We start from the raw sequence: 18874 nt of genomic DNA, 5'->3' as shown, positions 1-18874 counted from the left end.
TGGGTTACCTTAGGTGTTATGTTCTGTTTTGTGTTATGTTTTTTTGTATTGGGGTACCCTGTTGTAAGGATGAAATTAACTTCTGATACTCTAGGAACACAAGTTTTACTTTACTTGGAAAAACTATAAGTTATTTGTATGTATGCAACTAAAACTAACTAGAAATTGCATTCCCATAGATAGATCATAGTTATTATGTAGTTGTTTGTAAAACATGTTATATATGACTTTTAGTCATGACATTTGGTGGATATTATCACATGTGCTTTTATTAGGTTGCTTTAGAATGACAAAAGTATTGATAAGTAAATATATATACTTAGTCATTAAAATAAGGACAATTGATTCTTGGAAATAAATTATTTATTCACATAATTATAGAAAATGAACTTGAATTGTTGAAGTCTTAAAAATATATTGTTATGTCATTTGGGCCATGGTTTTTAATTAGAAACTCATATTTATTAAATGTATCCACAATAAATAAAATCTATGAAGGAAGAAATTCATAGTCATAAATAGTTGTTGAGAAATAAATTCTATAAAAACATTTTTATTTATTTATTTATTTCACAAAAGAATCGGGTTGTCACAAACTATATATCTGATATTGGTCCTAATGAGGAGGTTTTAGAGGAGGAAAGGCTTGCTCAGTCCTATTTGTTGTAAGCCTTATCAAGAGAGGAGGAGTTTTGGAAACAAAAATCTAGGCTTGAGTAGAATGTGAATGGTGATAGAAACACATCTTTCTTCCACAAAGTCACAAAAATTAGACAAGTTTCTAAGTCTTTGTCCATGCTGAAAAATGGGGATACTATGCTAACTGATTAGAATGCTATTGCAAGTCATGTTCTTGACTACTTCACAAACTTATTTGCTGCTCCTAACTCAACTTCCTCTAATGATCTCATTCAATTAGTCATTCCTAATCTGGTTTCTGAATCAGAGAACATTATGTTAGCCTCTTTTCCCTCTCAAGAGGAAATAAGATCTATTGTGTTTGCAATGAATGGAGATGGGGGCCTTGGTCCTAATTGGTTTGGTGGATGCTTCTATCAGGCTTTTTGGTCAATTGTTGGAAAGGATGTCTGCAATGCAGTTCAACAGTTCTTCATTCATGGTTGGCTGCCCCGTAACTTAAATGCTAATTTTGTGGTCCTTATACCTAAATTTAAGGGTGTTGATACAATCGAAGAATTTAGACCTATAACAATGGCCAATTTCCAATTCAAAATCATAACCAAAGTCTTGGCTGACATATTGGCTACAATTGCTTCAAGGATCATCTCCAACCAGCAGAAAGGGTTCATAAAGGATATGCAAATTCATGATTGTATTTGTCTTGCCTCTGAAGCAATTAATTTGCTTGATCACAAGGTATTTGGTGGGAACATGGCTATCAAGATTGACATCAAGAAAGCTTTTGACACCATTGACTGGGAGTTTCTTCTTAACACATTACAGGCTTTTGGTTTCAGTATGAAATTCAGGGATTGGATTAAAACAATCTTGCAATCAGCTAAACATTCCATCAATATCAATGGGCAAATAATGGGCTATTTCTCTTGCAAAAGATGTGTGAGACAGGGAGACCCTTTATCTCCTATCCTGTTTTGCATTGCTGAGTAGGGGAATTGAGAAGCTGGTTTTGGATGGTTTGCTAATCACTTGTGTTGGGCCTAAATTGATTCACACTCCTAGCCATGTGCTCTATGCAGATGACATACTAATTTTCTGCAAAGGGATCAAGAGATAACTTCTAAATTTAAAGCTTCTGTTTTATAAGTATTCTCAAGTGTCTGGTCAGAACATCAAGAACTCAAAAATCAAATTCTACACAACTAAGATCACATCCAGGATAATTGCAACAATTGTTGAGGTTCTTGGTTTCTCTAATGGATCTATGCCATTTTTGTACTTGGGAGTTCCCCTGTTCCTAGGAAAGCCTAGAACTTGTCACTTGCAAAAAAATGTCTGATAAAATTATAAACAAGTTAGCCACTTGGAAATGTTCCTTGTTGTCAATAATGGGGAGGGTTGAATTAGTGAAATCAGTGATACATAGCATGTTGATCTATAGCTTCCACATTTATGCTTGGCCTGCTAACCTTCTCAATCACTTAGACAAATGCATTAGAAACTTTGTTTGGTATGGCAATACTTCTACCAAAAAGCTTGTTACGGTTGCTTGGAAGAAGGTTTGCACTCCCTTAAATGAAGGAGGTTTGGGCCTGAAGTCAATCAAAAATCTTAACCATGCTGCTCTTTTGAAGCTTTCATGGAAGATGCTTCACTCTGAACATGATTGGGCAGTGTTCTATAGACAGAGGTTTGGTACTTCTTCTATCCTAACAGATAGATACTTGAAGTCCTCCATTTGGTCTGGTATAAAAAGAAATTAGAACATTGTGCAAATGAATTCTATTTGGATCATTGGAGATGGAAAAAATACAAACTTCTGGTTGGATAATCGGCTTGGAGAAACTCTGGTGCACTCAATGCAATTACCAGTTCCACTGCATTCTACTTTAACTGTCAAGGTTGCTAACTTCATGGTCAATTCAAATTGGGACCTGCCTACTCTTTTAGTGGATAAATTTCCCAACATCGTAACCAAAATCAATCAAACATCCATGTGGGAAAAGATAGACTCATTTGGAAAAATGCTAATGATGGTATTTTATCTCTGAAAGAGACTTATCATCACATGAATCCTAGTGCTAATCAGCTTAATTGGGGAAAGATCATTTGGTCTTATGCTATTTCCTCCTCAAAATCATTCACTACTTGGAGACTTATTCAAGAGAAAGTGCCAACTGATGAGAATCTAAAAAGAAGGGGATGTTCTTTGCTATCAATTTGTGACCTTTGCAAGAAATCAGAGGAATTCTCTTCACACTTGTTCTTCAACTGTCCTTTTGCATTTTTTCTATGGAATTGGCTAAACATAATTTTCTCAACCAATTTGGACACATCTTCAATAATAACATTACTAAAGTTGAATCAGAGGGGCTGGGGCAACCAGGTCAGACAGGTTTTGATAGCTAGTATTATTCACATCATCAATTTAATCTGGTTTTGCAGGAATCAGTCAAGGTTCAGTGACAAAACCATCACTATTAATTTAGCTTGGTCTAAGTTGAAAGCAGCAATCTCTTGGTCAGGGAACAACTCTACTAAGTATGCTCACAACAATATCCATGACTTCTCACTACATAATGAGCTTCATATCAAAATTAATTACAACCCTGCTCCTACAATCTTAGAAGTCCTTTGGCAATTTCCTCCTTCAGGTAGAATTAAAATCAACACGGATGGTGCTGCTAAAGGAAATCCAGGGCACGCAGGTGGAGGTGGAATTTTTAGGGATCACAATGGCATGGTTAAGGCTTGTTTTGCTTGCTACAACGGATTGGAAAATGCACTTTTTTTTGAGTTAAATGCTGTCATGCTGAGAATCAAAATTATTCACAAAAAGGGTTGGCAAAAAATTTGGTTGGAGTGTGATTCAATGCTTGTAGTGGACATTATCAATCACAAAGCTTTAGTCCCGTGGAAGCTAGCAAGTAAATGGAGTTTGTGTCAAGCAATGCTATCTTCAATGAATATCATAGTTTCGCACATATATCGGGAGGGGAACTCAAGTGCGGATAAACTTGCCCATTATGGAATTTCGTCCATGGTTTACACTTGGTGGAATCATGCTCCAAATTTCATTCATGATGACGTGAATAGGAATAGATTGCAATTACCTAGCTATAAGTTTATATCAATGTAATCCTCTTTGAAACCTTTGCTTTTATTTAATATAGTTGGTGGTGCATTGACACCACTCGTTTAAAAAAATATTAAAATAAGATGCCAACTCATAATCAAACTAGTCCCAACATTGGTTCCAACTGTTCATTTATCACAACAAAATAAATAACAATTGAAAAATACATCATTATGTTGAAGATCTAGATCAAATTCTAATAAAAGAAACCAAACTATTGAAGATATCACATAATATTCAAGTACACAACTTCAGAAACTACATCCTTCATGGATATCAACATCCAACACAAATAAGAGATGATTCCTTTAATGGTATGTCTAAAAAATCTACAAGTTTCAAAACATATGAGACATCAGTCCTTTGCAAGCATTGAGTTTGTTACTTTCAATTATTAGTATCTATTTTTAGTATATATACATTTTGTATCTTTGGGTAATTCCAATTTTAATGATAATTTCATTACTTTTTTATTCTCAAAATATCACAGCAATATATTCTTCTTTTCTTCTTTCTTCTTAGTTTTTCTTTCAAGAAGAACATTGAGTTCGTTTGCTTCTTCTTCCTTCATCGGTCTTCCCACTGTTGCAAATTGGTGTTAACTACCCTTTAAATTTTAATTACCAGTGAAATTGATCATTGCATAAAGGTATTGTTAAATTAATAACAATGAAATTTTTTAACTCATACAATTTGAATTAACTTCCAAGACAATTAGATAGATTGAAGGAGACTCTCAAGACGGATACTGAAGTACTTTTTCCATCGAACATGTATCAAAAAAGCTCTGCTAGGGTTTGATCTCCAACATTCTTGGATCTTCAATGATGAACACCTTAAATTCTAATACAATGATTCCTTGGACCTTCCTGGCCAATCTAGACACCTATGCTTCGGCATAGGTCATCATTCCTAAATTCACGGCTCCAAAAATCCTGGAAATCCAAACCAAAAAATCCTTGGCACAAGCTCTCAAGGCCACTTGTGACATCTCCATTTCTCAGTTGCCTCAGCCATGTATTAAGGGTGATGCCATAGCAATAAAGATCCCGGAGGAGGAGTACCAAGTTGGGCTCCACGTTGTAAGACTCACTTCCATGGAAGGCTTATTTTATCCAAGGGGGATACACCCATCAAGTTTAATGAGCTTAGAGCTAAGATACAGGGATTATGGACCATGATTGGAACATGGAGCATGATCTCCTTGGGTCGTGGGTTCTATGATTTTTCTTTCTCCTCGGTTGAGGACATGAGGATAGTTTGTGCGGTGGGATCTTGGAGTTTGAAGCCTGGTTTTTTGAGGTTGTATTTGTGGACCCCGGATTTCAATCCTAACCTTCAGAAGATGTCTCATTCACAATGTTGGGCTAGGATTTTGGGTCGTCCTCTTGAATATTGGAGTGCTAGGATTCTGTTCTCAATTGTTGGAGGGTTGGGAACCCCAATCTCTCTGGATGAAGCAACCACAAGTAGGTTATTTGGACATTTTTCCAGGATTCTGGTGGACATAGACCTGAAAGGTTCCCTGCCAAATCAAATCTTGGTATAACGTGAATGATTCGCCTTCTTTGTTTACATAGAGTATGAAAATCTCCCCGAGTTCTGCTCCGGATGTCAATCCATTGGTCATCTTATCTCTAACTGTAGGAGAATTAGAAAGGATCTAGGAGTTGAAGCTTCAAGGCCTAAGAAAGCTGATCCTACAAGGAATGCTCCAAAGACCACTCTAGAAAATGAGCCTGCCCCAAGCATTGGTAGCAAGAGAAACACTACCTCCCAACATAGGGACCTTGACCCTGATAAGCTGGGTCACCTGCCTAATGAAAATCAAGTGAATGATTTGATCATCAATTTGGAGTTTGATAACTGTGTAAATTTGCCAATGGATCACCTGCAAAGTTTGGAGGTTGGTGATTCAGATGAGTCAAATGATGAGGAGTCAAATGACACTAGAGTGGAGGATTCCATGGAGCCTGATGCTACCAATGTTCAGCTTCTACCAGCTGAGAAGTTCACAGTTCAATCTCATGATCAAATGATCAACCCTCCAGCAGCTAAGGAGTCAAGAATTGTGGGCAGACTTTGGGCTGATGAAGGGGAGGAGGACATAACTGATAGGGCTTAGCATAGCTGAGGAGGGGAATTATACAAAAGTGTTGACTAAATCGCAAAAGAAGAAGCTGAGACATAAGCAAAGTTTGGATAGAGTTCACTTTACCCGAAGGGGTGGCTACCTAAACGTTTCCAAATGAAGGTGCTCTATTGGAATAGTAGAGGCATAGGTAATCATAAAACTAGATTAGTCTTCAAAAAGCTTTGTTCTGAAAACAAGCCTGATGTTGTGTTCATTTCTGAGCCCATGGTGCTCTCTAATAAGATCAACCCCTTATTTTGGTCTGGTTTAAATCTAAAGCTCTTCACTGTGAATGATAGGGGTAATTTGTTGCCAAATATCTGGGGGCTTTGTCAGGTTGGCCTCAACCCAACCATTATTTATAATACCTCTCAGCAAGTCTCCATTTTTTTGGTTCTGATAGCCAACCCATTTTTATTTGTGCTGTCTATGCTCACACTCAATATCTAATGCGTAGGCCCTTATGGTATAATATTCTTTCCCTGATTTCTGCCAATAATGGTCCTTGGTGTTGCATAGGGGACTTCAACTCTGTTATGAGTGTAGAGGAGCATCCCTGCCTAATAGACTTGCTTGTGATGATTTTAAGATGTTCTCTGAGCTTGGTAACTTGCATCATATTCGGACTAGAGGTGTTGAGTTCACTTGGTCTAATAGAAGGATAGGGGTGGCTCATACTGAAAAAAGACTAGACAGAGCAATCTATAATGACAGTTGGCTCTCAGCTTGGCATCACACCTCCTGCTTCACCCTTCCTAGATCTGCTTCTGACCATCATCCCTTGATGCTTTGTTCATCTCATGGCTCTAACATTCTGCACTCTCATTTTAGATTCCATAAGATGTGGCTTCAACATCAGGGTCTAAGAAGTGTGGTTGAGGCTCACTGGTCTAATACTGTAGTGGGATGTCCTATGTATGTTCTATCTAATAAGCTCAAGGGTCTTAAGACCATTTTTAAATCCAGGAATAAAGAGGTCTTTGACAACATTCATTTAAGGGTTAAGAATGCTTTAACTTCTTTTGAGCTTATTCAGCAGAAGCTCTCTGCGGAGGGCCAAACTGATCTTCTTTTGGCTCAAGAGGAGCAGGCTCAAAAGGATCTGTTGGTGGCCTCTAATTCTGAAGAGGAGTTTTGGAAAGAGAAGTCTAGATTGAATTGGAAGATTAGTGATGATAGGAACACTAGCTACTTTCATAATATTTCCAAAATCAGGTTTGCTACTAAGTCTATGTCAATGCTTAGAAAGGAGGATACAACTCTGCTTGATCAACATGCAATTGAAGAGCATGTGTTGGATTACTTCACCAATCTGTATGCCTCTAAGAATGAAACTCTCCCTAGTAGTCTCATTAGCCAGGTTATTCCTCAGTTGGTTTTTGATGATGGCAACATTATGCTATCCTCAATCCCTTTGAATGAGGAGATCATATCTGTTGTTTTTGCCATGAATGGTGAGGGGGCACCTGGTCCTGATGGGTTTGGTGGGTGTTTTTTCCAAGATTTTTGGGATATCATTGGTCATGATGTGTGTCAATCTGTTATCTAGTTTTTCACTCAGGGATGGATCCTTCCCAATCTTAACTCAAACAATATTGTCCTAATCCCTAAGTTCTCTAGTGCTGACAAAATTGAGGACTTTAGGTCAATTGCCTTAGCAAACTTCCAATTCTAAATCATCACCAAAGTCTTGGCTGACAGGTTGGCTCTTATTGCTCCAAAAATTATTTCCAACCAGCAGAGGAGCTTCATCAAGGATAGACATATCCAGGACTGCATTTGTATTGCCTCTGAAGCAATTAATCTCCTTGACCACAAGACCTTTGGTGGTAATCTTGCTTTAAAGTTGGATATCAAGAAGGCTTTTGATACTATTGATTGGAGGTTTCTATTGGACACTCTCAAGGCCTTTGGTTTTTCTAATTCCTTCATCAATTGGGTAGGGGTCATCCTGAATTCTGCTAAGTTATCCATTTCTGTTAATGGTCATCTGGTGGGCTTTTTCAGTTGCAAGATAGGGGTTAGGCAAGGTGATCCTTTGTCCCCCCTTCTATTTTGTTTGGCTGAGGACGTGATCAGCAGAGGCTTAACTAAGCTGCTGGAAAGTGGGAAAATTAGCTCAATTTCGGGCCCTAGGATTATCACCCCTAGTCATGTCTTATATGCTGATGACATCCTGATTTTCTGTAGAGGGATCAAAAGGGAATTATCTGCAATTAAGGATCTGTTCATTGACTATGCTAAAATATCAGGCCAATGCTTAAACCTCAGTAAGTGCAAGTTCTATTCCACTCAAGCCAATGCTAAGAAAATTACCAACCTCACCAACTGGTTGGGTTTTGGAGCTGGTCAATTGCCCTTCAATTATCTTGGTGTCCCTTTATTCAAGGGAAAGCCAAAATCTATTCATTTGCAACCAATTGCTGATAGAATTGTTAACAAGTTGGCCAATTAGAAGGGGTCTTGCCTCTCCATTATGGGTAGAGTTGAGTTTGTTAAATCCATCATTCATAGCATGTTAGTTTACAACTTTCATGTTTATAATTGGCCTGTCAATTTACTCAAAAGGATGGATAATTGCATAAGGAATTTCATCTGGTCTGGGGACACTCAGGTTAAGAAGCTTGTTACTGTTGCCTGGCATAAGGTTTGTTGCCCTGTCATTGAGGGTGGTCTTGTCATAAGATCAATCTCAGCCATGAATCAAGCTGCAATTCTCAAACTTGCTTGGGATATGAGATGCTCCTCTCAGGAATGGGAAACCTTTTACAGGAAGAGATACTCTAAAAGGATCACCTACACTAAGTCCTCTGTTTGGCCTGGTATCAAGAAGCATTGGCAGATGATCAAAGACAATTCAATCTGGTTACTGGGCAATGGAAATAGCATCAACTATTGGTTGGACAATTGGCTTGGCTCCCCTATAGCTGATCTCCTTGCAATTCCTGATCCTATATCTTCTGTTCTTCAAGCCAGAGTTGCTGATTTCATGCAGGATTCATCTTGGATCATTCCTGCTTGGTTGGCTATGCTCCATCCTATAGTGTGTCAGCAAATTGTGAATACTCCAATTCCTAATGCCTCTACGGATGATAAACTGGCTTGGTTACACTCTACAGATGGATCTTAGTATGAAAGAGACCTACCTTTTCACCAAACCTGCCCAACCTCAACACAATTGGTGCAAGCAGGTTTGGTCAATATCAATTCCTCCCTCAAAATCCTTCCTTACATGGAGGCTTTACAATAACAGATTGCCAACCGATGAGAATTTGAAAGCTAGAGGCATGGCTATGGGATCCATTTGTAATTTGTGTTGGACTAGTGAAGAGACTTCTAATCATTTGTTCTTTTAGTGCAGCTTTGCTACTGATATTTGGAACTGGTTGAGTAGCCAACTTGGTTTTAGATTAGACAATGCTTCCATTCAAAGCTTGATGAACATCTCTAATAGGTGGAGCCCTCAAGTGAATCTGGTCATAATGGCTAGCATTATTAATTCAATCTCTATCATCTGGTATTGCAGGAACAAAGCCAGATTTGAGAATTTATCAATCTCCATTGCCCAAGCAACAACAAAAATAAAAAATGGCACTTCCTTTACAGCGAACTTTTCCAAGCTTTGTGTTAGGTCGTCCATGACTGAGTTCTCAATCCTGAAGGCTTTCAATGTCACTTGCCACTACAACAAGGCTCCTTCAATCTTGGAGGTGATTTGGAACTTCCCTGCTCCTGGTTGGGTAAAAATTAACTCTGATGGGGCTGCTAAGGGCTTTCCTGGGCACGCCAGAGGAGGTGCTATCTTTAGAGACAACATTGGTAGTTGCTTAGATTGCTTTGCCTCCTACTTCAATATTCAGAACTCTCTTTATGCTGAAATCCTTGCTGCAATCTTGGCTATCCAAATTGCATTCTCTAAAGGTTGGCATCTTGTGTGGCTTGAATGTGACTCAACTTGGGTGGTGGAGATCTTCAAGGGTAGCATGGCAGTTCCTTGGAAGCTAAGTAACCTAATGCTAAAGTGTAGGAGCACCATGTTGGCTATGCAAATCAAAATATCTCATATATATAGGGAAGGCAATGTTTGTGCTGACAAGTTAGCCAATTATGGTGTCACCTCTCGGTGTGATTCCTGGTGGACTAGTCCACCTACTTTTATTTTGCCTGATTTTCATAGAAATAGGTTGCTTCTTCCTAACTATAGGTTTAGGGAATTGTAATGGCTCCTTGTAATCCGGTTTTCTAATCTATTTCTGGGTGTGTTTCACCCTTGCCTTAAAAAAAAACTTTCAAGACAATTAGATTGTTATTATATATATCAATATTATAGCGTTATTCACTTTTAATGGTTAAATTTACTTATTCTCAATCAATTAGTATTTTAATGGTGATTTCTTTTGATCGTGATGTTGTTTAACTTGCATTATTGCATTGTTATTATTGTGAATGTAATAACAACAGTTTTGTTGTGAACTTATTAGTAATTTAACAATATCTTTATGTAATGATTATTTTCACTAACTAATATAATTTAAGGAGCAGAAAAAAAATAGTTTACGATATTTACTTAAAAAATATATATAAATTGAAAGAGTTTTGTGTTGCTCCTTTTCTTTTGCATTCCTTAAACAAAATGTTGATGATATCCTTTAACACAACCATTAAAAAACTACACGACAACCTAAACAAATTAATTTCATCATGGATTTTAGTATATAAAAAATATTATTATTGGTTCTCTCCTTAAGCATTTTGATCTAAGAAATATTGTTTTGTTATCGATAAATAGTTGGATACGGTTAACTTAAATAAAATAGTGTTTTATTATGTTAATCACTAAAGAATAGTCCAAACTTAACTATCGACAATTTACAAATTTTAAGATTATAACTATTTGAAGATGTTAGTAAAAAACAAACAACTTATCATATCTCTTGACCTCATACTTCCAAGTATTTAATATTTATATTTGATAAAAAAATGCTCTGTTGTAACTATATATATGGATTATAATGGATAAATGAATAACATTACTATCTAAAATAGGTATAAATACAATTAGGAAAAAAATATCATCCTAAAAACTATCTCTCCATAATATGACATCTATGACCTTTAAAGTAAGGTGGTGATACCTCTATCAAATATCAAACTGGAAGAAGTCTTGTATTAGGTTTAATCAGTTTAAATAGTTAAACTGTCTGGATGGAAAGATAATTTTATATATAATTAACCATTATCTATAAATATATAATTATATATAAATACATAGTTATTCGATTAGACTACAAATCATAGTTGTTTTCAAATCATAGGTAGTAATTTATTATGAGAAGGAATCTCAATACTATGATTAATTAGGTAAAATATACATATTCAACAATTAAACGTGCCAAATAGTTTATGATGAGAAGCAATCCTGCTACATATGGTTATTATACCATTGGAGTTGTAATCGATTTGAATAAAAATGCCAGAAAATAAAGAGGTATATAACCAAACATGCTTGAGTGATAAAAATATAATTTGAAGGGTTTAAAATGTTATGTGGATATTATACATGCATGCTAAGAATTAGTTGATGACCATAAGAATAAAGTGTGAAAAAAGATTAAATATTATTTTGATTAATATAAGGTCGACATATTGAGATAGTGAATATAACTTCTAATCATTGTATTTCAGGATGTGAGGTTTCTCTTCTCCAAATGCTGAAATAAAGAATATGATTAGTCCATATTTCTTACTTTGGAAAATAACCACATTTGTAAAAGTATTTTAATAAGCATCATGTAAAAAATGAAGTTTTTGTTATAGATTTGTTGAATAAAAATTAAAAAAAATAAGAAATAGTTATAAGAATGATGAAGTAAAAATGAAAAGAGCAAAAAATAGCACATCTGAGTTGGTTTGACATTTGAAGATGATGGATTTGTTGACAAAAAAGCATAGTTATGAGAATGATGATGTAAAAACTTAAAGGACAGAAAATCATACTTGTGAGTTGGTTTGACATTTGAAGATTGTATTTTTGTTGTACAAAATTGAAAAAAAAAAAAAGAGAAATAATTATGAGAAGGATGAAGTTAAAAATGAAAAGAGCAAAAGATCATACATGTCAGAAATAGTGTGTAGTTTGAGTAGAAAGAATGTAAAGAAGTGGAGAATAACACATAGATGAAAAATGTTTGAGTGAAAGTAGTAAATCATAAGACATCTGTTTAGAATTTTAATTTTAATTGTAAAAAATAACCTCATTTTTGGACACTTTATTACAAATGAAGAATGTCTAGTTTAGGAATTTCAGCAACCCATCAATTTGACAAAAAAACCTTTACTTTGTATATTTGTCACAAATATAGTGTGTATTATGATTAAAATGAATCTTGATACTACGATTAATTAGGTAAAATATATATGTTTAACAATTAAAGATGTCAAATAATTTATGATGAGAAGGAGTCCTGCTACATGTGGTTATTATACCATTGGAGGTGTATGTAAGCGTACCTGTAATAATATAAAATAAAAAACAAAACCCATGTACAAATATAGAGTGTCTAGTTTTGTAATAATTTATGAGAAAATGAATCCTGATACTATGATTAATTAGGTAAACTATACATGTTCAACAATTAAAGATGTCAAATTATTTATGACGAGAAGAAAGTCCTACCACACGTGGTTATTATACCCTTGGAAGTGTATGTAAGCATAAATGTAATAGAATAAAATAAAAACAAATTCCCTATATAAATAGAGAGTGTCTTATTTTGTAATAATTTATGATGAAAATGAATCTTGATACTACGATTAATTAGGTAAAATATATATGTTCAACAATTAAAGATGTCAAATAATTTATGATGAGAAGGAGTCTTGCTACATGTGGTTACTATACCCTTGGAGAGTTGGTGTGCGTAAGAATAACTGTAATAAAATTTAAAAAAAAAACAAATTTCATGTACAAATATAGAGTGTCTAATTTTATAATAAATTATGATAAAAATGAATCCTGATAATACGATTAATTAGGTAAACTATACATGTTCAACAATTAAAGATGTCAAATAATTTATGATGAGAAGGAATCCTACTACATGTGGTTATTATACTCTTAGAGGTGTATGTAAGCATAATTGTAATAAAATTAAAAAAAAAACAAATTACATGTATAAAATTAGTGGAAGAATTTAACTTCATCCCAACCTACAATAAAATATAAATGAAATTAATTAATAATATTCCGCAAATTTATTATTTATAATTCTATAAATTTATATCCATAATGAACATTGCCTAAAATTAGGAAATCATAAATAATTTAAATATAGTATAAATCAAATCAATTGATTATCATAATCAAATCAAATAAATTCATAGAAGTATATCATTTATAAATATATTTATTTTATGATAATAGAAAAATATATAATATAGAATAATATTATTATATTACATCATAAAGTGCTATGATGAAATTAAAGATTATTTTGATTATATAAGGTTGACATATCTATACAAATATATAAAGGCAAAACAATTGTAACTGCCATCGATGGAGTAATTTTGATATTCCAATTTTGGCATTTGCTCTATTACTAAAGTAACTTTCATATTCTCCCCAAATTTTAAAGTGTAAAACAAAACTAATACATGTAAATTATCTAATAATATACTTATTATATAATGCAAGGTTAATCGTGGAGTAACTGATTCTGAACTTAGATTTACTCTGCCAACAATGCCACTTAACTCCCAATCTCTCATTAACTACCTAAATGTTAAACTTCTAAAATGCTCACTCTTTATTATCCAATTTCACACTCTTTCTTATTTCATTTTTCTTCTTCTGAGATTTACTTCCTCTCTTAGTCGTTTTTTCTTCTCACTAGGTTCGCCTCCTCTCTCTCCATAGCAGTTTAACAGATATTCTAATGTAAGGTATGCACATTTGCTCATCTCCTTCAATTCTCCATCATTCCCTCTTCCTACCAGTTTTTGAGATTATGCACTTTAGAAATATTAGGTATTCTTTCAATTCTCCCTCATGTGTTTATAATTTGCCTACCTTCTCCTAAGTTTCATGCCTAAATAATATTATCATTGTTTTCCTCTTTACTTATTAACGCTTATATCGTGTTCGATGAAATGTCAAAGTGAATTACATTGTTATGTGCATCCATGAATTATTTGTTTGTCATATTATATGGATTGGTAGAACAAATACTTTAACATTTATGAAGTGTTTCCATCTTATAGATGTGCTTCTACCAATGTTCTTCTATTCATAAATTGAAAGACTTGGCAAACTAAGTGAAAATGATTATATGAAATTGGCTATCAATTAAAAGTATTTTTTCATGTTCTGTTTTGTTGTCAAGTTGTGATATAATGTGATAACATAGAATATTGCAGTATGGATTAATTATTTTCTATTTGTTGATATATTTCTTTATTTCCCTTTCATATAATGTGCGAACAAAAGTATGCTATTAGTGGTGTGGCTAATGAAAAATAGATGTTGGTAAGTGCACCATAGGACCTAAGGTGAAGCATGGTAAATGCACCATAGATATTGATTATAAAGTCTTTTTGTGTAGGATTAAACTTATAACATTATGCACCATGCAATTGTTATCTCTGACTATAAGTGTAATAGTAATACCAAAAAAAAGAAACAAGGTGAAAGAAACAATTGTTATTCTTCCAACTTAGTGCACTTAATATGTTTAATAAAATCATACATAAAAAAAGGAACAACATGAAATAAGTGCATATGCTTACTGATATGTAGAACATTAACAAATCTGAAGTAGTTTCCACACATTGACAATATTTATAGGGAAACAATAATCTGGATTTTTTTGGGACGTCAGATCTTAATTAAGTTCACATATTGTTTAAGAACTAAAGATTAAGGAAGGAAAATCAACATTGGTACTAACATAAGAGAGCTTGGTAAATCAATTCCACATGAAATGTAGTGCAACATTGGTATTTGGTAATAATAATTGGTTAAGTCTTATTTGAATAATAGAAGCAATATTTTGGAAGAAAGAATTCTGAAAATTAAATTCAGGAATAATTATTTTAGTGGATTAGCTTCAAGAAGCAATGGTTTTAGAATAACCAATGTGGATGAGAATTTGTCATGATTAACTGGTCACCGTGTATGTCCATTAAACATGATACTTTAACAATTTAACACTAACAATTTCTTCATTTTCTTGAATTTTTATGTTTCTTAATCTCTGATCACAGGTGTAATAGATTTGATTATTCTTCCAACATGCACCATTGCAATTATTGGTATTTTTCTTATGTTATCTTACACCTTTCTAACATAAAATTATGTAACCAAGATGCATCATTTTATTGCAAGTATTGGTATTTTTCTTACATAATCTTCCATGTGATATTGGATGTGCTACAATTGTAGGCTCAAGAACATCTTTAATTAATGTTCCAACTCTATAATGTCAAACATTATACTTTTGTGATGATATTTTTGTTGTTGTTATATAAAATAAAATAAAAGGATGGTGGTTTTATCAGATATTGTAAATTTTAATTTCTTTTTTGACATAACTTTAATGTTAATACAATTATGTAAAATATGATGTTAAGGGGTAAAATAGTTATTTTTCTGTAATTCTAAAGATTGCCCACCTAAAAAATGAAACCAAACGCTTTGTTTCTATTTGAACATTTATGGTTAACTTTATTTGATTTTGCAAGTAACATCATTGTAATTGTAGTATGCCTAAAGGGAATAGATCAATCTATGAAGAGGCTCTACGTCCAAGGGAAAAAGATAAATGATATTAGAGTTAATTCAAATATTGCATTCTTTTATGTTATCTCTTCCCAGATTTCTATAAGACTCTATATTTAACTTCCTCATGTTTCTCTTGCTTATAATATGTTAATTGAATAATTTATTCCAATGATTTACTTTTTTAGCAGGGAGGATGTGTATGGCAGGATAGTTTGTCTAGGAATCAATAATATTTATCTCAACCAATTCCAAAGTCACTCCTTCTTGGTGAAATTTTATAAGTAGTTTAATAGTTAGTATAATTCATTTTCAAACCTCTTTGTGGTTGTCGATACGAAATATTGCATATTTTGAGTGACTTTGAAATGTTTGTTAGTCATAGATTGTATGATCTTGAGATAAATGGTGACGAGAGCTCCATTGTAGAATGCATGACATTTTTCTCAATATTCTGGTAGACATTGACAAGAAGTTGAAGCCCAAGTATATGGAATATTATATTCCATTTCTGTCTATTAACAAAATTTACTTCACCGTGTTATTAACTATTTAAATTTCTTTAACAAAATTTACTTATTCATTTGAATAAATATATAGTTGATAATGATGTTATTATTTTTTGTAGATTTGTAATTGCTTTGTATTTTGAACCGAGATAGACAATCAAAGTTTCAAAGTTTTAGGTAAGAGTAAAGAACATGGTGATGGTCTAAAAGAAATTAGCATATGCGAAGTAAATATGGCATCAACATATTTTATAGAAAGATAATTATTTTTTGTTGTCTTTTAAATAGTGTGTTGAGTACTGATTTAGTGTTTCATTAAGATTTTATTGAGATCCATGAGAAGGATACTAAATTTTTCTGCAGAAGTAACATAAACTCTTTTGTTATGTATTATTAGTCATTTCTTTTATCCTCCTTATTTTTGTTGTAATATGCAAGTTTCAAACAAACTCAATGACGAAAGGCTGCAATTTAGTAACATTTGGAAGGACTTTTGGTTATGGATTACCTCCAAGGTCATTTTGGAAATTCAACAAAAACAACTAAGTCTTTATCTCATTGAAAAGTAATGGTAGAAAATTCATGTAAAATATTTCTCAAATGGTGTACTTTCTATTTCTATAGTGCCTATAAAAGCCTTCATATATGAAGTGATATGATCACAAAAATATCACTAGGCATGTTACATTTTAAAATACTAAAATTTATCATCAAATATTATTTGTGTACTAATATTTAAATTAGAAAATCACATATTGATATTGTTGAACTGATAGTTCATAAGTATAATTGGAGATGCTACAGGTCAAAATGTAATTATATCATGATTTTCAGTGTTATTATTATCTTATTTAATTTCAGTACTTCGATGTGTAGCACAAATTGTGAACTACACTCACATTTAAGGTTAGTTTGAAAAGAAATTTAATAATATTACTTAACACAAAATATTATTAAAATATAAATCATCATTTGATAAAGGTTAATATAGAAGAAAAAAACATGTACTAATTCACTGTTAGTAGTAATTACAAAAATGTATCCCATCTTCCAATTTTCACAATCACATTTCCCAAAAATGACATGACAACATACACATGATGGTGGAGTAAAGAAGATGCTTATCACCCCTTTAGCATCACACCGTTCATTGCTACTGACATAATGTTACGAATGTGTATGCTTATGAATATATTATTAATATTGAATAAAAACTCACTAAACTTACAAATGTCAATCAAATTAATTCTAAAAATGAAATATTATGTTAGACATTCTAATATAATAACAAGTATACATGAAATACGAAAATTAGGAGTGTTTCCAACCCTTTTTCCATCACCATCAACCAGCAAGGGAGATTGGCAATAATGAATTTGAAATCTTATGATTCAATTTTTATTTATCAATAAAATCCCACTAAAATTTGAAACATGAATCAATATAAATTTCTCAAATGAAATGAGTGTTAAGATTTGTTCCCTAATAATATCTTCCTCTAAAATTAGGGAAGCACTTCATACATTGTTAGGCCATTTAAAATAATGATTTCCTAACTGGTGGACAAAGGGTCTAAAATAAGAGTGATTCCCATTTATTTTCCATCACTATATGTTATCATTGTGATTGTAATTATGGACACGTATGTCTTATGGATCAATTATCAATTTTTTAAAAAAAACTAAATTTAGAAGAAAAGTCGAGTATCACATCTACTAATTTGTACAATCATTATTACAAAAAAAAGGCATGTAGTTGACAAAAAAATTATTTAATTACTACCCTACATATGATGTTCTGAACTTTACAAGTTTATTTCAACGATTACTGTAACACCGTGAATTTTACGATTTTCAATTCTAAGATTTTACTAATATTTTCATTAATTATATATTCGAAAATGAATTTCTGGGAATTATCGGTAAGGAATTAGATGAAACTCTAGTTGAGTTTTATTCTTGAAATTTTATTTCCAATTTTGTGATAAAGTTTGATAATTTTTGGAGAGAGTCGGTTTTGGACCACTGTCGGGGCTGAAATCCGCCCAACGTGTCTTTTTGAGTTCCGTAACTCGGAATCGAATTCCGATCGCGTCGTTGGATTTGTAATTTAATTTTGAGTCAATATAGACCCTGAATACACTCATACCTATTTTCTAAATATTTTTCACTCGGAATGCCGAAATCCGAAATTCTAATCGGATATTAGGATCGGGTGAATTATAATACCCGATCGAGTATTGGCCGATAATACTTGGACATGTTTATTGCACATGTCCACAAGGTGATTTTGCATTGGGATGTGAGAGTTGACTTCCATAAAGCAAATCTCTCATCACTTTCACCATATCTCCTAAGCATCATTAGCCACCCTATTAGATTTTGTGATTATTGCCTAGGGAAAATCTGATTTCCCTCTCTCCTTAAACCCTCACACTTCACACTTCACTCACCCACTCTTGCATTTTCAAAGAAGAAGTAAATACTCTCTCCATTTTTCTCTCATTTTTCTCATGTCTTCTTCCATCTTCAATCCTTGATCTCTCAACATTCAACCAATGGATGTTGATGAGATTTAAGTATGTTGTTCATGAGTATGTCAAGAACATATTCAACCGTTGAAATTTTCTAAAACGCTTTCTAACTCATTTTCTCTTCAAAAACCGAAAATGATGTGGT

The 18874-nt window shown here is 33.2% G+C and overlaps 1 protein-coding gene across 1 annotated transcript; it reads left to right on the top strand.

Moving 5' to 3' along the window:
- LOC109356233 lies at positions 6024-8364 on the top strand. The gene is made up of 3 exons (XM_019599565.1): positions 6024-6283; positions 6429-7388; positions 7611-8364. The coding sequence occupies exons 1-3, from the start codon at positions 6024-6026 to the stop codon at positions 8362-8364; spliced, it is 1974 nt and encodes a 657-aa protein (XP_019455110.1).

The sequence above is a fragment of the Lupinus angustifolius genome, chromosome LG09 (assembly GCF_001865875.1).
Source record: "Lupinus angustifolius cultivar Tanjil chromosome LG09, LupAngTanjil_v1.0, whole genome shotgun sequence".
In the NCBI taxonomy this organism is placed as follows: domain Eukaryota; kingdom Viridiplantae; phylum Streptophyta; class Magnoliopsida; order Fabales; family Fabaceae; genus Lupinus; species Lupinus angustifolius.
This window is presented reverse-complemented; position numbering and strand designations above follow the sequence as displayed.

Excerpts from the sequence above, each read along its gene's own strand:
- LOC109356233 (XM_019599565.1), top strand. The coding sequence starts at position 6,024 with ATGAAGGTGCTCTATTGGAATAGTAGAGGCATAGGTAATCATAAAACT. Across the intron at positions 6,284-6,428 it reads ATTATTTATAATACCTCTCA|GGGACTTCAACTCTGTTATG; the intron begins GCAAGTCTCCAT and ends GGTGTTGCATAG. Across the intron at positions 7,389-7,610 it reads GGGGCACCTGGTCCTGATGG|GTTGGCTCTTATTGCTCCAA; the intron begins GTTTGGTGGGTG and ends CTTGGCTGACAG.